Raw genomic sequence first — 26,889 nt, forward strand, 5'->3', positions numbered from 1 at the left:
CGTGCGTTTCGTCAACTACAGTCGCACTTTCGGCACTTTCGGCACTTTGGCCTCGAGGAGTGGCAGAGAGCGCAGGGTGACTGAAAAGAGCGGGAAAAGTTCAAAACAAAACCAACTTCAGACGATCTATAATTTGCATTTAACTTTAGAGCAGCTACAATTCACTTATACTTTTAAAATGTGCTGCAGTTTAATTATACGTATATTTCAATAGTTGAATAGTAACTAGTTAAAAAGTTGAAAATTAAAAAGTTAATAATTTTTAGCTTTTAACTCAACTTGGTTCATTTTAAATAATTTAATTTTTTATTTTAACTACAAAAACAAAAACAAATGAATTCTTAAAAAAATACATAAATGTTTTAATCTAAGAATATTTTATGCTTAGAATAGCGCCAAGAATAATCTTTGATTAAGAATAAATTATTCTTAAAACAAAAAGCGAAAAGATATTCTTAATTAAAAACAAATTTTACTTTATTTAAAGAATAGAATTGCGTCCATTTAACATTAAATATACTTGTATTAGGAATATTTTTTTTTCAATGCGGGCGGGTCTACTGCGGCGGATTTATTGCATATTTCACTCATGTTGTTTGTTGGTAGCAGATTTACTGCGGCAGATCCACCTGTGTGCACATACAGGCAACCGGCGTTTCTTTATCGCTGTAACAAAGTCGATCGTATGTTAATTATGGACATAGGTAGGACAAGCTGAACATTTTACTTATCTTTGAAAGTTTGAATCACATTTTGGAGGCATGCTCTGTGAATATAATATTTCATTTACGAAAGTATCCTCACTTATTTCATAATTATTGAAGTCTTTTTGAAAATGGGTTTAGTTATTACTAATAAAAACAATGCAGTTGGCAGAAGTGAAAATTACTGGCATTGCGTTTCGTTTCTTCTACCAGTAAAACCAGTAGACGATCACAAATGTCCGAAACGTCATACAGATTTTCAGGTTTGAAATTGCCGACATTTCAACATTACCGCAAGCTGGTAGTAACATTACAGAAATAAATTTTTAACTTGGGTAAAAAGTTAATGTTTTAAAAATAATCAGATAAAGTTAAAAATTAAATCATTTAATTTTTAACCCCACTCTCCTCGACCGACGGACAGACTCACGTGCGTCTTGGGCAAGTTGAATGACCGAGAAGAGTGGGGAGGTCGACCTAGACGGCACGTGGCGTGCCGCCTGTCGGGACCGTGCGCGGTCAACAACCCGAGTGGGGCATTTAACTGAAACGGCGTGCACTCTTTCGCTGCGCGAGGCTACCATCCCTTGATAAACAACTTTTAAAGAGATCTTGCATCGCACCGCGTTACAAATTCTCGTAAGTTATTTGCAGGGTTGGGTAATTAAAAAATTAAAAGTTAAACAATAAAGTTAATAACTTTTAACTTAACTTAGTTACTTTTAAATGATTTAATTTTTAACTTTAACTAGTTATTTTTGAAACACATAAACTTTAACTTATTAACTTTTTACCAAAGTTAAAAATTTTAAAAGAAGGAAAAACAAAGAAACGAAAGAAAGAGTTGAAAATGAAGAATAAAAGAAAAAGAAAAGAGCGAATATACATAAAAGAATTAATAGACATTTTTAATAACCGCTGGATTAGGTGTAATATTTTGAAATTTGATACAGAAATAAAGATTTATTTATTAAAATATTTTTTTTTCTGTCTTTCAGAAAAAAAATTACACGTAATAGACGAATAGATATTATAAAACGTTGGATGTAAAAAAGAAAAGATATAAAATAATGAAAAATGAAAGGAGAAAAAAGAAAGGAGTTTTTAAATAAGATTTCTACAATGTTACTGCAAGCTTGCGGTAACGTTGAAATGTTCGCAATTTTAAATCTGAAAATCATTATGACGTTTCGGACTATTTGGGATCGTCTACTGTTTCTACTGATGGAAGAAACGAAAACACAACGCCAGTAATTTTTACTTCTGCTAACTGCTTTATTTTTATTACCAATAACCAAACTTGTTTTTGAATAGAAGATGAATCATCTTGCTTGATAGTGGGATCCATTGGGTCGTTATGCACATTGTTGTCCGTGAACGTGAAACAAGTGAGCTTTGAATATAAGTCGAGCACACTTTCAAATATGTAATTCTTAATCTAAGAATAACTAACTTTCAAATAATGTGATTGAGCTTGAGAACAATATGATATTAGAAACAAGAATACTATCTTACGAATGAAACATACTTTGCACAAATATATTTATTATTGATGCAAGTGAACAGTTGTAATTGAAGAGAGCATTTCATACTTAAATGAATAGTATTCAATAATAAAAATGTACGTGAATTAAGATTTCATTTTTTTTGTGTGTAATAAAATTATTCATGTAACTTTTAACATAACAAAATTACTTTCATAGACCATTTATTTTAACTTAATTAAGATAAAAAAATATATTAACTTATCCAACCTAAATAGTTTTTTTTAATGGTTTTTGTGTTGTTTACATAAAGTTATTAAATTATTATCGTCTGGAGACGGTGGTGTTGCGATCGTCTTAAACACCCCTGACTGAGAGATCATTTTTGTGTTTTTATACATTTAAAAAATTATTGACGCCTATTACAATTATGCGCTCTGCACTGGATCGTATATCGCAACGCCCCCGTCTGGAGATGGGTGACCACGCAAATTCCGAAAAAATTTTGCACGAAACGCACGTTTACGTCGCCGCGTCGGCGTTCTCGATCGGAAACGTTGATTGCGCTTCGGTAATCAATCGCGACAGCATTAGTCGTTAGACAGGAGAGGAGGATGTTAACCTCTACCCGCGGAAACTTTCTTTCGCGGCTGCGGGTTACGTAAAAGCAGCGCCGCGCCGGGTAGAAGCTGCATAGAAACGCAGCGGCTGCGACGGCGGCAGGAGAGCGCGAGGTTACGCGCACAGGAAGTGAAACAGCACTACGTGAAGCCAGAAAGAAAGTTCTCGCTGTTTTCACTTTCATGGAAATTGTCCGCGCCCCTCTTTCTCTTGGCGATGGCATTATGCGAATTAGTCACGAATCATCAGCGTCGCTCGTCGCGCGCGAACAGACAACCTCCTCGCGAGCGATCGATCTACTTCCTCCTTAGAACGGAACTTTTTTTTTTAAAGAAAGATTCTCTGTTCTTGTAGTAAACATTTCCTATTTTTACTCATATTCCTGCGTACGTTTTCTTTAAATGCGAAAAATATACATGAAAACAGTTTCCGTTAGATTAATGTATTTTTAAAAATCAATTTAATATGGTATCTATAATATATATTTAGAAAGCAACTTATATATATTTATATATAAGGTTGTGTAAGTTAATATATTTTTTTTAACTAAATCAAATAGAGTCAATATCTTATAAAGTTAATTTATATAGTTACGTTAAAAGTTACAAGAACACAAACGTAATGTAAAGATTAAATTAAGTTAAATTAAAAATTATTTTGAAAAACATTCATATTAAATTAGAAATTCGTAAATTTTCAAAATTAGGTTAATAACTCAAAACCATTATAATATGGATCATCAAATAAATTTAAAGTTTTATTATGCAAATTAATTTGTAAATTAATTTGAATGAAATAACAAAGAAACATTTTTTATGTGCGAATGTATTCTTTCTTTTATAATTTTTTTTCATACAGAGAAATTTTTTTATTTAAGAAAAAGTTAACAAATTAACTTGATGTCTCTAAAAAATAAAGTTAAAAATTAAATCATTTAAAATTAAATAAAATTAAAATAATTTCAAGTAAGTTAAGTTAAAAATTATTAACTTTTTAACAATCCAACCTTATTTATGTATATAGTACACACATACAGTCCATTGTTTATTTTGAAACTTTGTAAGTGAATGAATATTGTCATTATAAGTTACAATAATTCAAAATAAACTCATGAGCACTGATCAATCTATATTCCATATTAGTGAATCATAAGCGCAATCTTTGGGTATCATAGACCTTTCGATCATATTTTAACCATATTTAGGCATTTTAATTGATAATTTTATATTTGTATAATATGGAACACTCGCGCGAATGAGAGAGAGAGAGAGAGTGAGAGTCGTATTTTTCTATTTTTCCGCGTATAATATTACGTCGAATGTAAGCTCATACGGGTATACATACACGGGCGGCAAGAGAAAGTAACATTGTAATCGAGCTACGTTTTAGCCGAGTTCAAATTAAAATTCAAACGAAAGTGCGAATGCGATGCGATGCACCGGAAGTTGTTGCAAGAGATCCCGTTTCGCGCTTAATTAACTCTCTCATCGCTTATCTTAATTTAACGGAGAAATTAGAAGCGCTTATATACGCTACGTCGGCATTGCATGCACGTCATGTATATATATTTCAGATATGTGCTTCAATATATCTTAAATGAGGAAGGAAGCATATATTCATGTTTGCGTCACGCGTGAGAAATTATTTTGTCTTTAGAATTAATCACGTGTATTTTCATGGTGCGCAATAGCTAATTATGAAGTCTGCTTTCAGGTGAACAATAGCGCGCAGAAAAGGAACAACCGAGCCATCTGGGTGCGGCACAGGCGGAAGGCGAAAGAGGCGGGGAAGTCTCGGAGGTGGTTTTAGATGTTAGAAGGCGCGGGGGTGGCTAAAGTGGCCCCGCCGCTGGGTACGGGTCCCGATGCCGGTCCCCGTATCGCAAACACCCACATTAAGCTCCACCCTCGTGCCCAAGGAGGAATCAAACATGCCCTTCATAGACGACGAGCTATTCTGGTACTCTGACAATGACGGAAAGATGGATTTAACCCAATGCCTTCAGGTATATAATCACAGGATTTAGAATTTGATTCTGTAATTTAGGATTCAGAAAGACTTTCACAGTATTCATGAAACTTGAACACGCGATGATATCTAGAATTTACATAAATTGAATTTTGTAAAATAAATGAGAAAAGTTTGAAGAGATTCGAATAAAATTGATTTAGAAAATATTTACAAAAAATAAGAATCTGAATTTCATAAAATATCCGAAAATATATAAAATTTGTGACTCATTACAACACAAATTACAAATATACTGTAGCGAAACAATTACAACAAAGAATTGATCGGTCCCTTAATCTTTGAAATTTCGGTGTTTTAAGCAGAGCAACACGGGTCAGCCGGTAGAGTTTTCGGAGTTGAGTGCTCTGGCTCTAGAAACACCGACGGCATCAAATGTGCCGGCGGGGGAAGGCGTGGGTATGTCCGGTGTTACAGGGGAGGAACTATTCGATCCCCTGGACTTCCTACGGGAACTCGAGGCAGAGACCAGCCAACCCACCTCCACCACAATGCCTTCTTCCTACAAGAGACAGAGGCACAACATCGCCGCCGCGAATCCTCTATTAGCAGGTGTGAATTGCATGCTGTGATTAAATTCATATTGACAATATTTATTTTTGCGATGTATAACTAATTAGTTTTTAATGTTACGTGTGTAGAAAAATTAGCAGCGCCTTCGACGCAAGCGTCTCCAACTTCCATCCCTTATGCCTCAAGGGCGGAAATCAAGACGGAGAACATCCAACCCGAGACGAGTAAGGGTAAGTCGTTAATTTTGTTTATCTTTGCTTTAACGTACGTCGATATAGCAGGCTACAAACTTTCTGTCTTACCGACGCTACGAACTTTCTGTTTTATCGACATGAAGGCTGCTGTTGGTAAGGATGGTAATTCGCGGGAAACTTTGTCACGGGTAATACGTACAACCTTCTTTACCTTCGAGCGATAAGTTGGAACATGTCTCGATCGATCAAGTCGCTTTCCGTACGTGCCAGGAATTTAAAACGCGCACCGCTGAAAGGAAAACCGGCCAAGGTCCCGCGAATCGCGAGTAGACATCCGCGTTAGCGATAATTGCGCGTGTGTGACTCGCGTACAGTGACTCAAGAAAAAAAGGAACGCGTACACTCGTATGTATGCGTGCGGCGGCCCAATTCTTATAATTTACAGTCATGCTGTAATGTGGCGCGCGCGTGAACACAGTTTCGCGCTTATTTCGCGACTTCGCGCTGACGAGCGTGGATACATTCGCAAAAATGGTACCGTTTCACGCATCGTTATCGAACAGCGTGCATAACTAATGAAAACGTCTCAGCGAATCTCCACACCTGCATACACATCAAGACGTGTGTACCGTGGCTTTATTTTCAAGTATATTTAAGATAACGATCTTTTGTCTTATTATAAATCGACTACATTAAATGATAAAAAAAGAACTGCCAGCACAAATGATATTTGCAGTAATTTTGTCAAGAATTATAAAATATGACCTCAAAATAACTTTTAAGTTCTTTAACTGAATATTTCGATAAATATGATAGTATCTCTGCTATAGCTATTTAAATATATCTGTAGATATTTGAAAGATAAACTTAACAACTTAAATGTGCAATTTGTTTTATTTATTAAAAAAAAATAATTAAAAGAGCAATTAATGCTATGTCAGAATTATTACTTTTTTAACGTTTAAAATTTATAGAACTTAACAAATATAAAAAAATATATAGAAATTATGTAAATTAAATTTTAACTTTCAATGATATAACTTCTATTTCAACAAGTGTATATTTCTGTGCATCTTAATAACTTTATAAACATGAATTCACAGAATGTATATACACGACAGCTCGGGATTTGTAAATAAATAAACATACACACATAGATATGAATTTGGATTAAATAAATAAATTTTACATTTTATCAATTCTAAATTCTACAGCAAATGTAATTTTTGTATTTTCTAATCTTCTTGAATTTTACAAATCGAGAGATATGTAAATTTTAAATGATAGATTTTATAGATTCTGCAATCCGCGGATTTTAAAATTTTAAAATACAAGTAGAATAATAACGTTGGAAAATATCTTATGAAGCTTAAGTAAACAAGACATATTGAATATTTACAGTTTTTTCGTTTAGCAATTTTTATTGTTTATGGTCGGGACTAGATCGTCATTCAGATTTTTTGCAAGTCAATTTCGACGCGTGGGTTTTGTCGAACTTTTGACGAGGTGGAGCCTTGCAATTTCGTCCTGACCGCAGGCCGCGACGAGTAATTACGAGCCGTTAGAACACGAATTGAAATGGGTGCTCATCGTTGTTCTTTTCACATTTTTAGAAAGCGGTTGGAAAGTGAGAAACGAAACTTTCTAACAAAACTATTACAAATACAGTTCGAAATCTTGCGCCCCAATGTTATATCAAATTCATATCAAATTGTAACAAAAGCTAAAATCTATGAAAGCGGCAAAACCGTTACTTTTCACGCCAATAGTAATTTTTTTCATGAAAACCGAGATTGCTTGGTCACTCAATGTTGTTTTTTTCATAAGAAAAATAGAGAGGAAGAAAATAGAATCTGTTTTTCAATAAACGTTCCAAATTTTGTCATCAGAATAAAATTATACTAATTGTAACAACAATAAGAGTATGAAAGAAATAGATTTTATTTATCAATTATCTTAAATTACATGATGAGAAATAGTTATTTTAAATAATGCGCTCAAATGAAAAAAATTGAAGTTAATGATTTTTATATATTGAGAATTTACATCATTGAAAAATCAATTTTGTTTAGAACAGATTGAATGAATTGATACGTGTTACATACGTATTTAATGCGAAACAGTTAGGAAAATTACACTTTTGAAGATACGTCTAGAAAATTTCTGTTGCAAAAAAATGAATCAAGCACGATGCATTTCAGGAACTGATTAAAATTTTTGCCTTTATTATTAAGGTGTCCACGATTTATGTTTTGCACATGAGCCAAGTGAGATTTCAAGTGGGTGTTAAAAACTACGTATCCATCGCGAAAGCGGTTATTAATCGGATTAAGTTTATTAAGGATGTCTCGTGTTATCCGGCAGATTTCGATCGCGATACCTGGTGAACTCGTTAGACGAGCGGGAGGAAAGCGAGCGCATGGCGTATGTTGTGTACGCTAGTTTTCTGACGTGCGTCTTCGGCACAAGCATCACTTTCACCGAGCACTCGGTGCGTAACGCGCGCAAAAAGTGGTTTTTCGCACCGATTCCTCTATCGTTACACGCTCGATCGAGCGGCCGCGCGCGCGCGTGTCGGGCGGATTTTCATTTGCGAGCGGGTGCGTGCGATTTATTAACGTTTTCGTCATGTCTCCGCGCGTCACTTTTTCCCCTCTCCGACGACCGAGAAACGGCCGGCGCGATGCGACGGTGAGCGCCGCTCGTGAAAACAAAAGTAGGGCAGAAGAAAGTAATCTCGCGTTAAACGTCGGAACGCGAGTAACTATATAATTCACTTTCGGCTCGTTCCGTTACGAGAGTGACCATCAGCTCGCTGCAACATGCACATTTCTTCAGGCGACTTTCCCGATTTATTAGACTGCGATCGGGGCGAAACGATGACCGAAGGCCTGATGGCTGTCCAGTCTCTCTTGGATTTTCGTACGATTCCGTTTGAGATCGTCGGATCCTAATTCCTTGTTTTAAATTTCGCAGATTTTTCAACTTCTACTCCCTTACGAGTATTGAATTTAACAAATCTCTCTCTCTCTCTCTCTCTCTCTCGCTAATTTTTCATTTCAGATTCTGAATTTTGATTCCGTACACAGAATCTCAGATCTACTATTTTTCATTTTAGCTTCCATCATGAAATTTTTGATTCCTCGTACACACTAAATTCCTATATAGATTTAATATTGATTATAAATTTTCTTCGACAAGGAGAGACTCTCCGTTTCTCTGCAGATATTAGTCTTCGCGGGTGTATCGTGTAACGGAAGTTCCGAGATCCCCCGGATTGTATCTCGCCTACAAGATTCTACACCCTGGTAGGTTCCCCCTACGGTTTCACGGATTCCGGGTTCCACCGATCGTAGCCTTCTCGGATTTGGGATGCCGCGGATTCCCGGGTCCCGAAAACGGCCCTCCGCGTCGCGCCCTCGCCGTCGGAAACGATCCGGGGAATGGAATTCGTCTCGATAACGCGCGCGCGACGCGCGACGCGCAAGTGCATCCGTTCCCCCCTCCCCCCGGGCATTCCCCCTTTCGTCCCGTCTTCTCTGTCCGCTGCATCCAGCTGTCCTCCGCCCGTTCACTGCACTTGTCGTTCTACCCTCGTTCCCTTGACCCTCCCCAAACACATAAATTCTCTCCGTCCGCCCGCTTCCACCTCTTTCCGTCTGTCACTGTCCGGTCGGGGGCCCCACGGAAATAGATCCGAGATCCCCGTGCGCCGACTTTCTCCGCTTCCTCTCGCCTAAGCGAGAAGAACAGGTGCACTGCAAAGATATTGCGTCGATGTATCTCCCGTCGATGTATCGATTTCGCGCTCATTCGACACACGGTCGCCACGTGACTGATTAATTCCCTTCCCACGGAATAAAATCTTTTGCATGACCTTTAATTAATATATTTAGGATACTTATGTGCGATATGAATTCTGAAGCGTTTTAAGGTAGCTGTAAAGTATGGTCGATGCATTCGTAACGACGGCGCTTGTTTTGCTAAATAACACGAATTTGACAGCATTGGCGAATGTTTCTTGAAGGCTCGTGTCTCTCTTTCTCTTTCTCTCTTTTCCATTTCTTTTCTTTTTCAACGATCCTTCAAGTAAAATATGCGGAGCGTTTGAGGAATTAATGATGAAGGCGATCGATATTCGCCATAACTACTCATAAATCATTACCTAAAGACACCGCATTTACGGTAATCACAATATGCCTTTCTATTAATGAATGTTAAAAAATGTGTTTTTTTTCCCCTCCTCCGTCGATCATTATCGGACATTCAGTAGGAATTGTTCGATATTATATTTCCCAAGTATCACGCGTTAAGTAATCTCGTGGGAACAGACGGGGCGAGGATAAATTGCGAATCTGAGGGAGAGTATACTACATAGTGGGTCTAAGTAATTCTATGTTAATTGCTCGTCCTTCCCTCTCTCCCCTCCCCTCTCTCTCCCGATTCGCGGTAAGCCACACTTTAAACGACCCCTCCTGATTCGAGCCGATAACTCGTTTTCAAGCGATTCCACTCTCTGCTGTTCGACCTTTTACGCTTTTCTGGGTTTCGTCCGCGATGTTGTGTTTTACACAGCTGCCGGTTGCGTGCAGCCAACAAATCCCACGCGACGTTGCACTTGCCACACTTTTTCTGGAATTCGCGATGCGATGCAACTGCTACTTTCTGGCGAACTTTTACTAACATTAGGGGAGATCCCGCATCTCGCGAGAAGAGGGACATTCGTAGAACGTCACAATTTATTTCGATACTTTCTCTCTCTCTCTCTCTCTCTCTGAGCACTCTTCACTGATTTATCCCGACAACACATAATTACGCAATATTTTAGATGAAAATCACTACATAAAAAGTAGTGATACGTAACAATATCTCGGACCAATAATTCCTAAACCGTCAGATTGACTGAATAAATTTATTTAAACTGTCGTGCATCAGTAAATTATTTAATAAGAAACTTTCTTTCGTCGATCATCACAGATATGCCCGTATTATGAGCAGCGAGCCACACTCTTCTCACTCATAGTATCGATTCTTTAAAAAAAAAATATACATATTGAGAGCTATTGATGATCTGAAGCAGAACAGATAAATTTTGAATTTAAATGTGTTTCTACAGCTACATTGCGGGGAGCGTTTTGCATTTTTCTCAATTATACTCGAACTTTTCTCTTCTTGAAGAAAAAAAAAAGAAAAAGAAAAAGAAACGCGCTTCTAAATTCAAACGACACGCAACGGAGCGGCGCGTTACACGGAATCGCGTGTAACGAGTAGGACTTCGAGGGATCCCGGGGCCGGTTGGGTAATCGGCTTCCTCGTATTGCCACACGCCGCGACGGTGCCACAAGGCGCACTTGTGTCTCTCCTTCTCTCCTCTCTCCTCCCCGTCTCTCTTTCTCTCGTATCGTTTGAAAGTGAATTCAAGATGGCCACTTTAAGAGCCGGCGCGCGGCGAAGCCGCGGCGCTTACGCATTCGCGCGCGTATGTATGTATGTACGTGCGTGCGTGCGCGGTGATAGTGCATAGCCGCGTAACGAGAGTGTTGACATTTTCTGCAATCAGGTCAGGGCCCCTCTGTCGAGTCCGCCGGTATTACCTGTAACCCTCCTTTCGCGAATTCGCACGCGGATGTAAACAACGTTCCAACGGCAAGAACCGATCCTCCTCTTCGCTCTTTCTTTCTCTCCACTCATCTTATTTCGAATTGCCATCTTTACATAGCGAGAATTTTCTCTCAATACTCAGAATTTACTCTCAAAATCATGGTAGCTGTGAGACAACGTGGATGTCGAAGAATTTTACTGTACTATTAAAATTTAATCGAATTTTAATAAACTTTTGTCGTAATAAATTTATGTAGTGAACTTATATTGTAAAATAGTTTGATTAAATTTAAATATAAATTTTATTAAAATTATATTGAGTGAAATTTTTCGAAATTCATATTGTTCTACTATAAATTCTAAAAGAAAATTTGTCCATGTAGAAGCATCGAATTAATACGAATAATTGCTTTATAATCTGACGTATGATCAAATTTATTTTTTTCCGTGGACATTTTTTTTTATAAATTTTTTTATAAATATAATTTGTCTTTTATCAAAATAGACTTCTGTGTAGTCCATTTATTTTGTACATACGTGTAAATTACTTCATTTCATTCCTTTTATTTTATCAAGATATAAACAAAAAAAAATTGAACAAGAAAAGATAATATTGTACGACTGTCATATTTCCTGTTTACACAAAGCGACATTACGAGATAGTTTGAACAGAAGTAGCGCCGCTACTCCAGTTAATTGTAAAAATGTGCCGCAGGATAAAAGATAAGCGCTGGCAGATTGCTGGACTGATAGAATCCCTGTAACTTTGACGAAGCTCGAAGGCCATCCACTCTTAACAGGCCGTGCGAGCGAACGGACCCGAGGAACCACCTGTTGAAAATCGGCCGCTTTCTGCACAAACACACATCTCGCTGTCGCTATGGAAACTGGAACGCGCTGCAGTTTATTTCGAGAGATGATTTTTCATGCTGCAACAATTCCGCCCGACGTCTGCCGACGGCGCGTTGCGACAGATAACATTTCTGTTTGATGCCGTCTCCACCGGCAATTTCGGTTAATCGTCGTGTTGATCAAAGGGATTACGTAAAGCATGAGAACCAGCGGATCCACTGCCGGTGGATCGCGGTAACATTGATGAGCCGCATTAAAGCTCATTTGAATGAACAAACAACATTCAAACTATCATCGCATATTAAAACATTCGTATTTCTAATTTTCCATTTGCGCGACTCGACGCAATGCGAACTTTGCGCAATGAAAAGTTGTAAAAATGTACGCGCATACACAATTTCGTTTGACAAAGAATTTAGATCGCGGAAAGAATGTAATTTTAAGCGCAGAAACGTGTTTTTTTTATTTTTTTTTTTTATATAATTCCTTCGTCGTATAAGGAATCGTCGTCCTGTTAGTCTGCTCCGAAATTAACGGCTCGGGGTGAAAATCGGTCATCTGACACGTACGAAAACATCGCGGCGTAATGTTTAGATCTCACCGCGTCCCGTTGATGTTGACGAGCGGGTGCGAGTCCATACGGAAGGGGTTGACAAAAAACGCTCTGGGGGAGCGATCCCGGCTGCAGTTAAGGCGCGTTAACAGGAACACGTGCAGCTCGCCGGCCCTCCCATATCGTGATGTATCGCTTTTTAGGGAGTCGTATGCGTCGGTTTTTAGGAGCCGAGGTTGTTTACACTACGGACTTCCCCAGCGATCCCCCCTTTTTTTTCGGCGGCTGTCAAAGGCTGCCACCCCTTCCGGCGACCCCTTTGAGAAATTCTTGAAATCGGTGTAACCGGAATACATATATATCTTTCTTTACGGCGCGGAATCGAGAGCGCGAGTGTTTAAAAACAGCCTGGTCGGAAATTCGTGAGAAACGCTAATCGGACCGATAAGGACATATGTATATTTTCATCAAGATACGCCTATCTGCTCTATTTATCGTGCAAATAAGTTGCGCGTGCAGATTCGCAATTGGTTCGCGCGTCCACGCTCGTAAAAGAAGAGACGCGTTTCGAAATTTTATCGGCCTCGTTGCTTTTCGCAACAACGCCAACGTAGTCGCGCACAATCGGAAGAAATGTTAGTCGACCGATAAGAACGATATTTCCATCCTGCGTCGTGTCGCCGCCGCGACAACGGCTGTTCTATTTATTACGCAAATAAAAAGCTCTGCGAATCTTATCTTCTTCGCGCGGCAGGGAAATGAGGGCCGAATTGTGCAGTTAAGTAATAATAGCGTGCAATAATTACGACACGATTACAATGCCTTCACTTTGCAAACGGACAGAACGTCGATCCGCGAGAAACGTTCGTCGGCTATCGCGAACAATAACGTTCGTTGTATAATCTCTTACACCGAGAAAAAAATTTATTTGAATACTTGCAGTGAAATATTTGCTGACGCGGTACATGAATATTTATTCAATAAAAAAAAAATTATAGTTAAATTACATTAATGATTCCTGTACTGAAGAAATATTTATTAAAGTTTAGTAATTTTTTTCTCTCAGTGTACTAAATAAATCTTTGAATGTCAAATATAAATGGGCAATACTCCCAAATATCTTATTTATTTCTTTCGCTCTCGGCGAAAGAAATTTTCTTCTCATTATATAAAAAGCAAAAAAATTTCTTTGACTTTCTTTTTGCGTGTCCACCGTAATATTTTATCTTCTCCGTGTATTATTTATTGGGCGTACAAATAAAAAAAAAAGGACACCTCGGGCGAAAACGCGTGCTGGAGAGATCGCGAGGAACTCTAGTCACATTTATCAGATCGCACGAAGTCGAGATGGAGATCGGGGCTCTCGCGGAAGTCTCCAAGGCTCAGTCCATTGTGTCGATACTCGGCTTCCTTCCCTCTTTTTCGTTTAAAAATAAAACTCGCGGTGTAGTCGACAATGCGTGCCGGTGCGCCTCGGCTAATAATTAAGTCTCGAAGGACGCGCGGGCCGGTAACCTTAATTCCCACGAGCGGCGCGTATACCCGTCGCCACCGTCGCCACCGTCGTCGTCGTCGTCGTCTCTCGACTTCTGGCTGGTGTTTTCTCAGTAAAAATGCATTTCCGCGAGGCGGTCTCACCGGTCTCTCGTCGTTATTCGCTTGCTTTTCACAGGGGAGAGAGACCATGCGTGGTACGCATGGGCAGGAAACGGAAAGCGGGGAAGAGCGAGGAGGAAATTTGTTATGCCCAAGGACTAATTTCTCGGCTCTCTTCCCAGAGACACGTTACCTACTTCGAAGGCATGGAATGGATTTCCGAATCGCGGCGCAGATTTGCACATTTTATCATAATCTAAGCACACGCGAGGGCAATCGAGTTCAAGTTTTTAATAAATCGACAATAAGCATCGAAGTAAGAAAAAAAAGAAAAAAAAAGAACAGAATTGAGAGAAAAGGAAGAAGTCGAGAACAAAAGTGGAAAAAGTCTTAACTCGGAGATAATAAGCGGACAAACGAGGACACACAACTCCTATTGCCCACTAAGGTAGAGCCAGTAGAAAAGCATAAATTTCAGCATTATTCCAACTGCGCCTAATGATTTGTTTGGTCAGCTTAAATTCTATTTATCTAATTGAAAATTAAACAACGTGAAATAAAAAAACCTACCGCGTGGATAGTGCTTTAAGAGCCTCCTTTATTCTCGGAGGTTTCCTATACGCCGGCAGGTAAACAGTTTCGCAAGAGTCGCGCGGCGCGAGATCGGGAATTTCCTTATACACGACTCACCGCGTAGAAAAGGTGCATATGCATGCTCGGCCATGCTACGGAATTGGGTTATGATTATACAGTTAGCGAGAGCGAGCGAGCGAGCGAGCGAGCGAGCGAGCGAGTGAGCGATCGATCGATGCACGGTATAGATCGGTAGATCGCGATCTGAGGCGGTAGCAGGTGCTTTCATAAGCGCGCTTCCGCCGTCATAACTGCAATTATTCGCTCTGTATCACGATTATTCCTCATAATAATTCGTCCTACGTTTTATCTCGAGTAATATTCATTAAAGCGAACCGTACGAGGTCAAAAATTATCTGTAAATATAGTGTGCGCCGAAAGTCTCCGATATCTTCTTGAGCAAAGATTTCTTCATGAATCTGAAATTTTACAGGTTCCTAAGAAACGCTCTTTTGTACACTCGGAGATTCACATCTATCTCTCTATATATAATTCACTGTCGAGAAACAAGATTCTATCACAACCAAGTTCAGCGGTTAAAGGTGTAGGAAAAAAAAAGAAGGAGAAAAACTTAGCTTCTATTATTTATTCGTGTCGTTTCGCAATTCGGCTTCGGCAAGAGCCATTAAATTTTCAATCGTTCATGTGTCGTCGAAACGAACTCCCGCTCTTCTCGAAGTTCGCCCTTCGACACTCGATCGTTTTCGACGAATGCGAAGTACGCGGCTTTCGCTACACCCCGTATAATGGCCTCACCGATTATTGACTCCGTCGCGGAATGTAGGTCAGGTGTGTACGACCGCCGCGAATTATCTTTCCTCCTCTCTCGATTTAACGTGCGGGTCGCGAGTCTAACAGTCAATAAGCATCGCCGATACTAATCCGCGAGGATTGGAGGCGGCACCGTCGCGATTTTGAACGTCGAAACCCGACGAAAATGTGCACCCGATGACCCGATAGCCCCTGGAAAATCCTGGCTATCTTTTATATACCGATAATCCGCTTTTTTTCCGATTCGCTCCGACCGCAGAATGCTAATGATCTGGATTTTCCATCGGCAGGTGCATTGTATAGTACGTCTCATCTTTGTCACGTGCACAAGCATGAATAACATTATTCTTTTGTGTTTTTATACAATAACGAATCTGCGAATCCAGGGACCGTTTTGACGGGCTACTGACGTTTTTGACGATTCTCAGGGTTCACCGTTAAGTCAAGCTTACGATACCATTTAACTTTTTTAATGCTTCGAAAATCACTAAAGCAAAGCAAGTACGTAATCCCTGTATTATGTATCATAATAGAACGGACTTTTTCGTGTCGTTATTAACGGCCAAGGGATAAAAAAGAGGACGTAAAAAATTCAAAGAGCCAGTTATGTATCTCAATTGCGTAGCATCGTAATGACTCCATTCTGTGCTAATCTCGTCCAAATATTTTGCGCGCGATGTTTGCTGTATTATTAATAAGACGGTTCTCGGACGTGCTCTTTTTTTTCACGGGAAACGCAATAGAAGTTTAATAGCGATATTAGACAAAGTTAAAAATTGAGAGCTTCTAGCAAACTGAGATCTCTCGTGAGACGTACCTTCTCGCGTAGCAACAGAGAACAAGTTTCCATCTTCAAGATACCCGCGTCGTGATGCGTCTCACGGGTGTCTCCCCCTTACCCTTGGGATCTCGCGTCCCGTATGAAGCCATGAAATTTTATAAAGCTCGTGTTTTTTTCCGTAGACGCCCGCGCGAAAATTTCGCCTCCGGGAGAAAGGAAGAAAAGAAAAAAAAAGAGAAAAGAAAAAATCTCGCGTACGAATTCGACGAGATGACGAGGAGACGCCAAAGTGCGTGTGCGTGTGCGTCGCGATTACACACGCGTGTGTGTATCACGCGGTATCACGCTCGCCGGGGGCGGTCATGTGAAGAGAGAGGAAGGGAGGAAGGGAAGAAATACGTGTACGGCGGCAACGCAACAGTTTAGAGTGAGGTGTTACGTCAGTGAAAGTGTTATGCCGATGTGGGCCGAGGCTAACCTGTGGAGCCCTGTCTCCGCGCGTACGTGCGTCGCGTTTGTGTACGTGCGGGGTACACGAAACTCCCGTATAACGTATGCAGGTACATATCGCCGATACGCTCCGCACCCCACACGACCCCTCTCACCCTTCCCTCCCCCGCGACCCCGCTGATAATCAAGATTGGATCGGAATAGGAACACGCGGCGGAAGTCTCGCACTCGAGGAAATTCCTCGGCTGCTCGAGTTATGCGATTATTGCTAGTGTGCTTACAGCGCATCGAAAAGAAATTTTGCTGAATTCGAACGGATCAGTCGCTCCACGTCGAAAGAATATATATCGACAAAATTCGAACGATTTTCATTAGTAAACAATCGCATTAAAATAATTAGCAGTTATTAAGTGTACTTGATAAAATGTGCTAATGAAGAATAATATTTCGTTCACAATATATATTTAATTTTATTAGGTATACTTTTTTTTCATAAATCGCGTTACTCGGATTGTGATTAAATTGTTGATTTAAGTATGTGGGATAAATTTATAATCGCTTCTGGACCAAACAAATAATTGAAAATTTAATAATTTTTGTTGACAGACAATTAAAAAAAAGACGAAAAGTATATACGTAACAAATTTATAAATACAGACTCGTATTTCGTATAACGTGATACACACATGATACGCATTTTTGAAATAAATTCTATGTAAAAAAAATCAAGATTGACGTGCCCTTTATAATGACACCGTAGATTACATTCGTTTTTCCGATCGATTGATCATTCGCGTGTATTGTTAGGTCGTCCGATGACGTCTTTTCTCGGGTATGCCAGGTCCCGGCGATATAATGGAATGTAATTGCCTTGTACGTGGGACGTATCGATTGCACGATGCAATTGAAACAGGATGCAGATCCTCGACGCGTGTTCCTGTTCTTCTTCGTTAACAGAAATGCCGCAACAATTAAAATCTCTCTGCATGGTGAAATCATTATTGAGTATCGGAGGAACATTTTTCAAAGTTATTGTAGGCAACATTGGAAGTTGAAAGGATTTTTTTTTTTTCTAAACGAGTTAAACAGTAAACGAGTTAAACAGTTGACGGAATATTTCTTTGGATAATTTTCAACGGAGCTTTATTAAACGTATAAATTATAAATTTTGTGAGGAATAATATATTTCATTAAAGTTTTGCGAAAGAAATTACAATTTAACAGGATAGATAATGATTGCTTATCTGAAATGTTAATAATCTGACGATGAAGAAATTCGGAGTCTCGTAAATGTTCGGTTAGAAAGGCAAGCGTGCATTTTGATGTATGCAGGTGTCTGTGTCTAATTTTGTTACATCGACGTGTAAATCGCGCATCTTATTATTAGATTTTTCTTATTATTATTAGAAGTTATAGAGTTTATTTTTTCCATTTTGCTACGCCTTTCCTTCTTTATCAACCGAAGAGATGCACTTGTGCTCGTTCGTGGAGTGATCTTTTTTTAGATACGGACCAAAGTTACCAAGACAATCGATTATCCGATTTTTCCGTGCGAAAATTCGCAGTATGTAGTTGTCGAAATGTCCCTCGGCATGATTCTCGTGCGATGGAACGTGGAGAAGCGTATCACGCTAGCAAATTCATACTTTTCATAAAACAACTTTGACAAAGCTGTACTAACTATTTCGCGTAACAAAATTGTTGAGAAAATATATAAAAAAAGGATAAAATTTAAATTAAATTATTGAATCGAATTTGTCTCAGTGGTATTTACTCAGACATTTCCTCTTACGCTGTTTAATTAATACGCGCTATTTGAATTTATTACATCTTTAAAAAGAAGATATATTTTATTGAGATTTTTTTATTTATTGCATTTAGCGTTGAGAGATAGCATTTACATTTACACATTTATAGTGCGTTTAATCAATATTTTTATTTCTATGTTATGTAGCGACATTAGTACTTTTATAATCGATTTTGCATATAAATCTGAAAAAGCACTACAATAACGAAAATAAATAGAGCTCTCTCTTAGATTATTTCTTTTCTAAATTTTTTATTTGACTTAGTCACGACATGTACTTTGCAATGTAGTATCATTTTCTAACGATTGCGTGCTATTCCTTGTCAGAAGCATGTCGTCATAGGATAGAACTTACCATCGCGGAAAAACGAAAGTCGAAATTAAACAAATTCGGTCGTTGTTTGGCCATTGAGCGAAGGCGAGTGTCCTCTTTGCCGTAAGTTCCGCGATAACGCTGGCTTGCATAACGCGTTACCTATAAATCAATGTCGCTTTGTAATTCTGCACTGATAAAGGAACCCGCTTATGTTTGGAAAGAACGTTAATGTCGGCCATAAAAACATGATCCAGCATCCTTGAGAAAGCGTATCATTAATTTTCATAACACTTATCTTTAATTGTTTTCTTGGCCGTACAATATTCTGTGTCGAGAATAAATTCTATTTCTCAAATGTATTTAATGAATAAAAGAAATTGTAATTTCTATGCAAGAAATTAAGTCACTGAAATAAAAAAAAAAACGAAATTGTGTTATCTGATTATAGAAGATGTTTATTAAATTAATAAGCAATATAATAAAAAAAGTTGTGCACATTTTAGAGAAAAGTTGTAGATATAGGTACAAATCGTAATTTTCATGCTTTCTTTTCTCCTCAAAAATATATTTTGTCTGTAAACGAAAAATTACACGTCTGGCCAGTAAAAATATTATATAATACATCTGTCTCGTTGCTAATTGTTGGGGGTAAGATACTTAATTTTTAAAATTTAAAGCGATAGAAATAGTGGTAATATAGGAGTTATAATGAGTTTTGGATATGATTACGCTGTCGCGAATCGCAAATAAATATTTCAGCTATGGAAATGTAATAATTTTGTCGAAACTATGTGAGCATAAAAAGAAAAGCGTGCTTTTTACCTTACAGTCTGAATTATGTACGATTTGGCGAAGTCGCGACAATAATTTGGATGTCTTCTAAAATATTTCATCTCGTCGCGGGGATCGCTGCTATTCCGCGACGACAGCAAAATATTATTCAAGACAGTCTGGGCAAGTAAATCGGATTTAGACGACTAGGTCTTTAATAGACAATCGCATCCGAATTCGTTCGCAAGTGATAGCTAAGAAGAAACTATCCTCGGCATAACGAGAGGAACTCGGATCAATATTTTGACGACGTCGTCGAGATACGTCTCGTGAAATTTCGCCATGTGCCAAACGCTATTTTTTTGTCGTCAGTTTTTTGTCCTATCGAAATTGAATGTACTCTCTTCTCATCACGGCGCATATCATGCGATAAATCATTTGTCACGATTCGTCGCGATGTTTATTTATCCTTTCCCGATATCTGCGCGATGATTTGTTTATTTAAATTATTGTTTAATTGTTGAAGATACGAGAGGCGTTATTTGTTTGAGACTCAAGTAATGTATCAGCAAGACATACCTCATTGTTTTATTGCTCAGAATTGATATTTCCTGTTTACGTTGTATTTGTTTGCAATTACACTGTTTCCTTTTCCCTCTCTCTCTCTCTCTCTCTCTCTCTCTCTCTCTCGTCGATATCATAATTTTTTTACTTCTAGTGATACGCGGTTTATATCTGTACAACACACTGTTATTTCTTGCGCCGGAAAGTAAACAAGTTCGAATCCAAGTGAATACTCTAATATCTCATAGAATTTTTCAAGGAGAAGTTTACTTTGTTCTATTTATGTGATTCGGTGTTCATTACAAGGATGATTGCAATCGGATTAATTCCGCTCTTTGTTGTTCTTCGGGCGCGAAGTGCGGCTGTCGAGTTGCCTTTAATTAAATGCGGGGGTCTCGTTCCGATCGGTATCGCGCGAGGAAAAGGAAAAGCTCGAGCGGACATGAGAGAATACGAGGGAAACTGACTCGTGCAGACGACGACGCGCAGGAAGTCGGCTTCGTGTCGTGACGAATCCGCCGCGTACGTATGTACGTCTGCATCGCATCGACTGCGAGTGTTGCTACCGTGCCCTGTGAAAGCAGAGGTTGAGACAAAATAACAGCCTGTGGCGTATACGCGCCGTGCTCGTGGTATAGGGCCCCATCGTCGGTATACTCACGCCCTTGAAGGGTCCGCGACTCGAAGGCTGCACGCGCGATCTAGATACCACGCGGGAGGGGGTTTAGGGAATTTTCCATTTTTCGCAGTCGCTTTCCATAATCGGCGGAAGCGCACAGTTACCATCTTTCCGCGAATTTTTACTTAAACTTTTATCATTGTTATTATTATTTCCTCAGAGGTGGGGTGCTTCGAAAAGCTCGCGTCGCGCCGCGCCGCGCGGTTGCGCGATTTTTCCATCACGTGAGACAGCGTTCCGTCGAGTAAAACATGACGAGACAGCATGACCGGAATGAGCCAAGTTAGATATCGATTTCACGAGCAATTGGCCATATTTAGCTATCAGATAGTATAAGATTATTATTGAACCACGCGGACAGGTCGCAGACATTTTAATACCAATTTATTTTAAAATTAATTTAAGAATCGATTTATCGTATATGATGAAAAAAGGCGGTTGGCAGATGCGATAGTATCTCTCGATCTAACTGGGCTACGCTACCCCTCGCGTCTTTATCCAACTAATCGCGCGATGCGATTGACAAACGATGGAAAGACGTGAACGAAATAATCGATTCGACGGATGCTGTCAAAATAGCGAAATCACGCCGCGCGATTGAGAAAAATAATTTATTATCGAAAGGCCCGCCGGGGATAGCTACGAAATATTGCGTGCTGCGAATGCGCATCACGAAAGGCATATATATATATATATACCGCTAGAGCCGTGTGCTGACGCGAGGGTGAGTGAGAAAGATAAACGGCGAGATTGTATCTCGATTCCAGAAAATGCACTTTTATCGTTGCATCGTTCTCAGCGTCTCGACGCTCCGGTGGCACGATGAAATAATTCCCACGTGATCATAAGTCGGGCTCTAGACGAAGAGATGCGCGAATTAAAATGCGAGTTAAACATTGAGGCCACCGCCCCGTTACGTGTTGAGGGAAATGTGAAAAGTTAAACGGGCCGTGAATTTTCAATACGTGCCTCGAGTGCCCAACGATTGCATTATTCACAGCCGCGTCTTACGGATATAAAGCTAGGAAAGATGGCAAAGGCGAGAAAATCTTTTAAATGACTCTTTGGTAAAGAGAAAGTGGGCAAAATTTATGAAACACCAGCACCGGCTCCCGCCGGTGTTATCACTTTAGCTATCTCATTTATAATAAACACGCAACATAAACACGATTATAGATATAATTGATATTGAATCCTTGCATTTCGTGAGTTTGGCGAAAGTGCATCCTCGTTATGCTGTTTACGTCTATTTTTTCACTCTGATACGCAAAGATGCGCGTGCCACGCGATGAAGAGAGAGAGAGGGGGGGGGGTAGGTATCGTCACCTGTTTGCAGCCGCTTGAATAATTTCGATCACGGCTATTTCGACGTTCTCGCGTGCATTATGAACGAACGTGCAGACAGAAGATGTCTCTTCTTCCGCGATCGATCCCGGCTCCGACGACGACTCTCGCGTAAGCTTGTAGAAATTATTTCTGATTCGTGATGGCGAGCACGTGTGATGGTATTCGCGCCGCAAATTGGGTCATCAGACGGCGCCGCCCGAAATCCGATAATTATCTGAAAAGGTGTAATCTGCTCGCGATGGCGCTATTAGTCGTCGTCGTCGTCGTCGTCGCCGATGTTAAATATCCTTGCAACGATCGCGCTTATTTCCAGGCACCGATAATTTCGAATCGTCTGCGCCATCCGAGAGTTTCCAATGTGAGAAAATCTATAACGTATTTACCGAACGGACCGCGCGGTCCGCAAATAGCGAAAACCGATGCGAAAACCGCGCGGAATATCGGTCGTCCCGTTGGGAACCGACGGGGTCAGACCACGAAAATTGAGTCCGCTCGGAAACGCGACGCTCGATTATCCCGCGAACTCGACTCGTTTTTGCCCCGTCTTCTGCGAGCTTATTCCGTTACTTATTAACGAGTGCATTACATATTCCGTATTCTGTAACCTTTCGCCCCACGAACCCACTAACGAAGTTTGCATTACGTCGCGATGATAAAGTCATAAAAGATAATTCGTATTACTTTTGAACGGTCCGCGAAAAGAAACTCTAAATCTGTAGACGCGCGCTTGTGCTCGGGTTTGAGAAATTTTTATGACTGCAACGTCGTTATGTCGACGTAAAGGCGACATTTTTAAGGTAGGATGATTTTCGTCTATCGTGAGAAACCTTTCGAAACCGCGAGAAATCTAATGATTTAACATGTAACGGATTGTGTTTATGACATTATCATTACGACACAACGTAAACCTACAACCAAAGCTACAGTGCGAAAGGTTACGGCACGGATCTACCGGCTTCGATTGACGCAACGTGCGGGATACAAGTCTGGGAATTATCGCCAACTTTGAGCTGCCAGAGTCCTCTGATGAATTTACCCGTCGTACCCGTCGTACCCGTCGATCGTTTCACGCGATCGAGTATAAAGTCGTACCCTATCGCGAGTGGGCAAGCTCCGCGAAGGTATGTATATCGGGACACCAACGTTCTACGCACAATCACGATTAATAACACGGTAGCGAAATCAATCCGTTGGCGAGACGCAACGTGTCCTTCACCTAGAAACAGATAGAATTAGCATAAACACGCACCGGTAAGCGGCACGTCGCTATCTATCTAAATAATATAGGCATTTAAATGCTTTTTATTGAAGCGGCGCGCGACTCGCTCCAACAACTACAAAGTTTCAAAATACCCTGCGCACTCAAAGATTATTAATAGATTAGGCCTCGATGAACGTCGCCGTTTGTCCTATTATTTATTTCTCCAAACGCTTGCTCGATGAAATAGGAATAATATTTTTCCGCCGGTAGGATGATGCGTTATTAACGTTCGATGAAAAAATGATTAATCTTTATGCACGGCTTTTTAGAGTCAAGCTTTAAAAGGATCTATAATTCGTGTTAGAATTCAGGAGAAAACGTCATTTATACTTCATTTGATGCTGTGCAACATTTGATAATATAATTCCATTTATAATTTTTGTGTTGTGTAATAGGAAAAACATTTGACGAATTCATGTATGTACGTATCAAACATACGTTACAACCTAGGCACACGCGTCTGTGTTTTAAACATATAAAAATACACGAGAAATAAAATAAATCAAAATTTTATTTAATATTAATACAATAGTAAATAATATTTTATAACATAGAATTATAAATAAAATTTTATTTATAATTTCTATTCTAACGCGAACTATAGATCGTCCGAAGTAGGCTTATTCATGAAATATAACAGTAAATTTTTTGTCTAAAGAGTGATCGTCCGATTATCTGTACATTGTGAACTGTAAACAATCAACGACGTTTTTTCTCTCGTATTTCCACTTAGTTTTTACGGCACCGATTCCTTTTAATCGGAAATATGCCGTGCAGCTTATATCGACAGTTCAAACGTTTCTCGCTCGTTTCGTATTCCAAATTCTATTATGGTTGTCATCGGTTGTGACCCGTGACCGACATGGAAGGAGAATCGTTTCGAGGACGCCGTGAAAACGTGGCTCGCCGTGTTTGGCGAATTCACGAGAGCCACGCTCATGAAAAGTGCAACAGGAGTTTGCTGTAGCCGCGGGCAAAAAGCTCGTCACCCGGTATAGAATTCGCGGTGAGCGAACACACGTCCCGGTATTTATATAATAAAACAGCGACCCGAAAAAAAAAAATCGATCAGATTCGTCAGAGACCTGTCTGCAAAATTAAGGGCATTACCTGCGGCAAATTCAAAAATGGATTGAGATATTTTACGTTCCGGTCAGATATGTAGGGTAATTGAATTCTATTGATTAATCATTAATCGCGCAATTCTCTCGACAGATTTTCAAAATTGCATTAAATGAGGAATAAATCTGTTATTCGCTTGATTCTTTAAAGTTTAATTTTTGCAAAAGGTCTTTTATTTTCAGTTTCATATGTGTCAATACTTATCGCTAGAACTTTTTGACAAACTAGCATAAGAATTTACACATATTGCAGTTAAGGTATGCATTATTAACAATCGAGCTGATAAAAATACATGCATGCATTTGTTCTTATTGGAAACGAATTTTATTGGATATATAACATGAATACGTTCGTCGCGGTAAATTTGTTCTGCTTATTATTACATTGATAATTATATTATTGGTTTTATTCAATATTTAAAGTTTTTGCGAAGATAAAATGGGAAGAGAATTGTATAACGAAATTTCTAATACACGGTAGAAGCATAATTATTGGAACATTGCTTAACTGAACGTTCGCGCATGTTTAATTTTGGTCAGAATCCGGTACATAATATGCCTAAGTTAATCTATGCCATTCTTGGCATGAAATCCACAACGAAAAATCTCTCGCTTTTTTTTCCCAGCGAGAGAAGGAGAGTTGATCGATACCGTTCGCGATAAATGATAGATCGACTTGTGAAAGAAAATTTTCCGAGAGAAAGCGCGTTGTGGCGAAAAGCAAAAGCGGAAAAGATATAATGAACTATTTCCGTTCAGACGATATCGAGTCGACTTCTCCGATTCGATATCGAGGGAGATGAGAGAAACGGAACAGAGTGTTTATTCCATGAAGAAATCTATAAAAAATTGTACAAAAAGAATTGCGGTCGTACTACATAAGGCGAGTAAATAATTGTCTAATTATAAAGAATTGGCTAATTATACAAGCGATTAAGTTGAAAGAGTATAGGGTAGCAAGCGGAGCGAGACGAGTGTCATCTCTCGAGCAGTGGAAATAAACTTAAACATGTTACATATAATATGTTATTATATTCTTTTTTTGTATTGCTATTTTTTATTGCATTACATGCACTTTTCTTATACTATATTACGAGATTTATATTATAGATTTTATTATATATTTTTATTTCCAACTGTTGCCAATCGAAGATTGACATAATGGAAAGAATATGCGTTTCACCGAGACCAAAAATCGGTTGTTACCTTAGTTCTCGATGACAACGTAATTCGATGTCAACTTCCGCGCACAAGTTTCTTATTAAACGAACTTGATTCATCAATGTAAAATTTAGTTCGCACTTGTTTCAACATGCTACTATTTACGACAGATAAAGAAAAAGAGAGAGAAAGAGATTGCCGCGATTCGACGTGTAGGAAGGAACTTTGTAAATTGGGTCGCTTCGGAGACACGTCGTAGATTACACAGCTCGTCGTTGCACCGGCTCCTGCAACAGCGATGTCTTTCTTTCTCTTTTGTCGCCTGTCTGTTTGCACCTGTCTCTTCATTGCGCATTTGTTCTAACTCGCGTTTGACTCAAATCGAGAGAGAGAGAGAGAAAGAGAGAGAGAGAGAGAGAGAGAGAGTCCGATCGCTAAAAGGCTGGTACTCGCTCGCGCCAAGGGGAGTTCGCCTAGACCCAGATGCTGAATCGTCGCTGCGAGTCTCCGTAAAACGAAAGTGAATAATACATAGACTCGATGAGTAGTCACCACTACTGCATGCCGGCTGCTGTCCCAGAATCGTTATATTTTTATCCGCAACCGTGGCGTGTGAAATCGATTTTCGTAACGACAATCAATATTATCGCTGTATTAGTACACGGAGATGTGTGCCGTGACGTCTTATTTTTATTTGCCCCGTACGAGCGTACGTATTTAAAAGACAGAACGTTTAAAGCCAAGTTGTGTTCTTTTAAGTATTAAGGTGAATGACTAAAGCGAGAATCGAGAGAATTCTATAAACAAGAATCTGGGTAAACCTGATTAGAAGGCGATACTTGTGGTAAGCCAGCCCAAGCTAGGAATTGATTCCCCTTCCTTGCTCCCTCTGTCTTTTTTTCCCTCCTTGTTCGCTCCCTCTTCCTCTCTCTTTTTCTCTTCCTCTCTCGATCGCTCTATGAGTCTATTAGCATCGGGCGCGCACGCCTGGTAGGGCCTTGACACAGTGCGTGTCGGGCATTGCATGGCGATAGCGGAAAGCGCAATCTATTTATCGAGGTTTATCGAGGTGATTTCGTAT

The 26,889-nt window shown here is 39.5% G+C and overlaps 1 protein-coding gene across 4 annotated transcripts in view; it reads left to right on the top strand.

Annotated features, from left to right (window-relative positions):
• Positions 1 to 26,889, top strand: part of LOC105194426 (ecdysone-induced protein 74EF) — a 194,999-nt gene that overhangs the window by 61,782 nt on the left and 106,328 nt on the right. For 3 of the 4 annotated variants that reach the window (XM_039451546.1, XM_039451545.1, XM_039451547.1), the window contains exons 2-4: positions 4,523 to 4,814; positions 5,140 to 5,389; positions 5,479 to 5,580. In XM_039451546.1, coding sequence (XP_039307480.1) covers positions 4,674 to 4,814; positions 5,140 to 5,389; positions 5,479 to 5,580 — 493 coding nt within the window. In that variant the 5' untranslated portion in view covers positions 4,523 to 4,673. The remainder of the gene's footprint in view (positions 1 to 4,522; positions 4,815 to 5,139; positions 5,390 to 5,478; positions 5,581 to 26,889) is intronic. The other variant, XM_039451548.1, reaches the window with a different exon arrangement.

Source organism: Solenopsis invicta, chromosome 7, assembly GCF_016802725.1.
Source record: "Solenopsis invicta isolate M01_SB chromosome 7, UNIL_Sinv_3.0, whole genome shotgun sequence".
NCBI classification, from domain to species: Eukaryota; Metazoa; Arthropoda; class Insecta; order Hymenoptera; family Formicidae; genus Solenopsis; species Solenopsis invicta.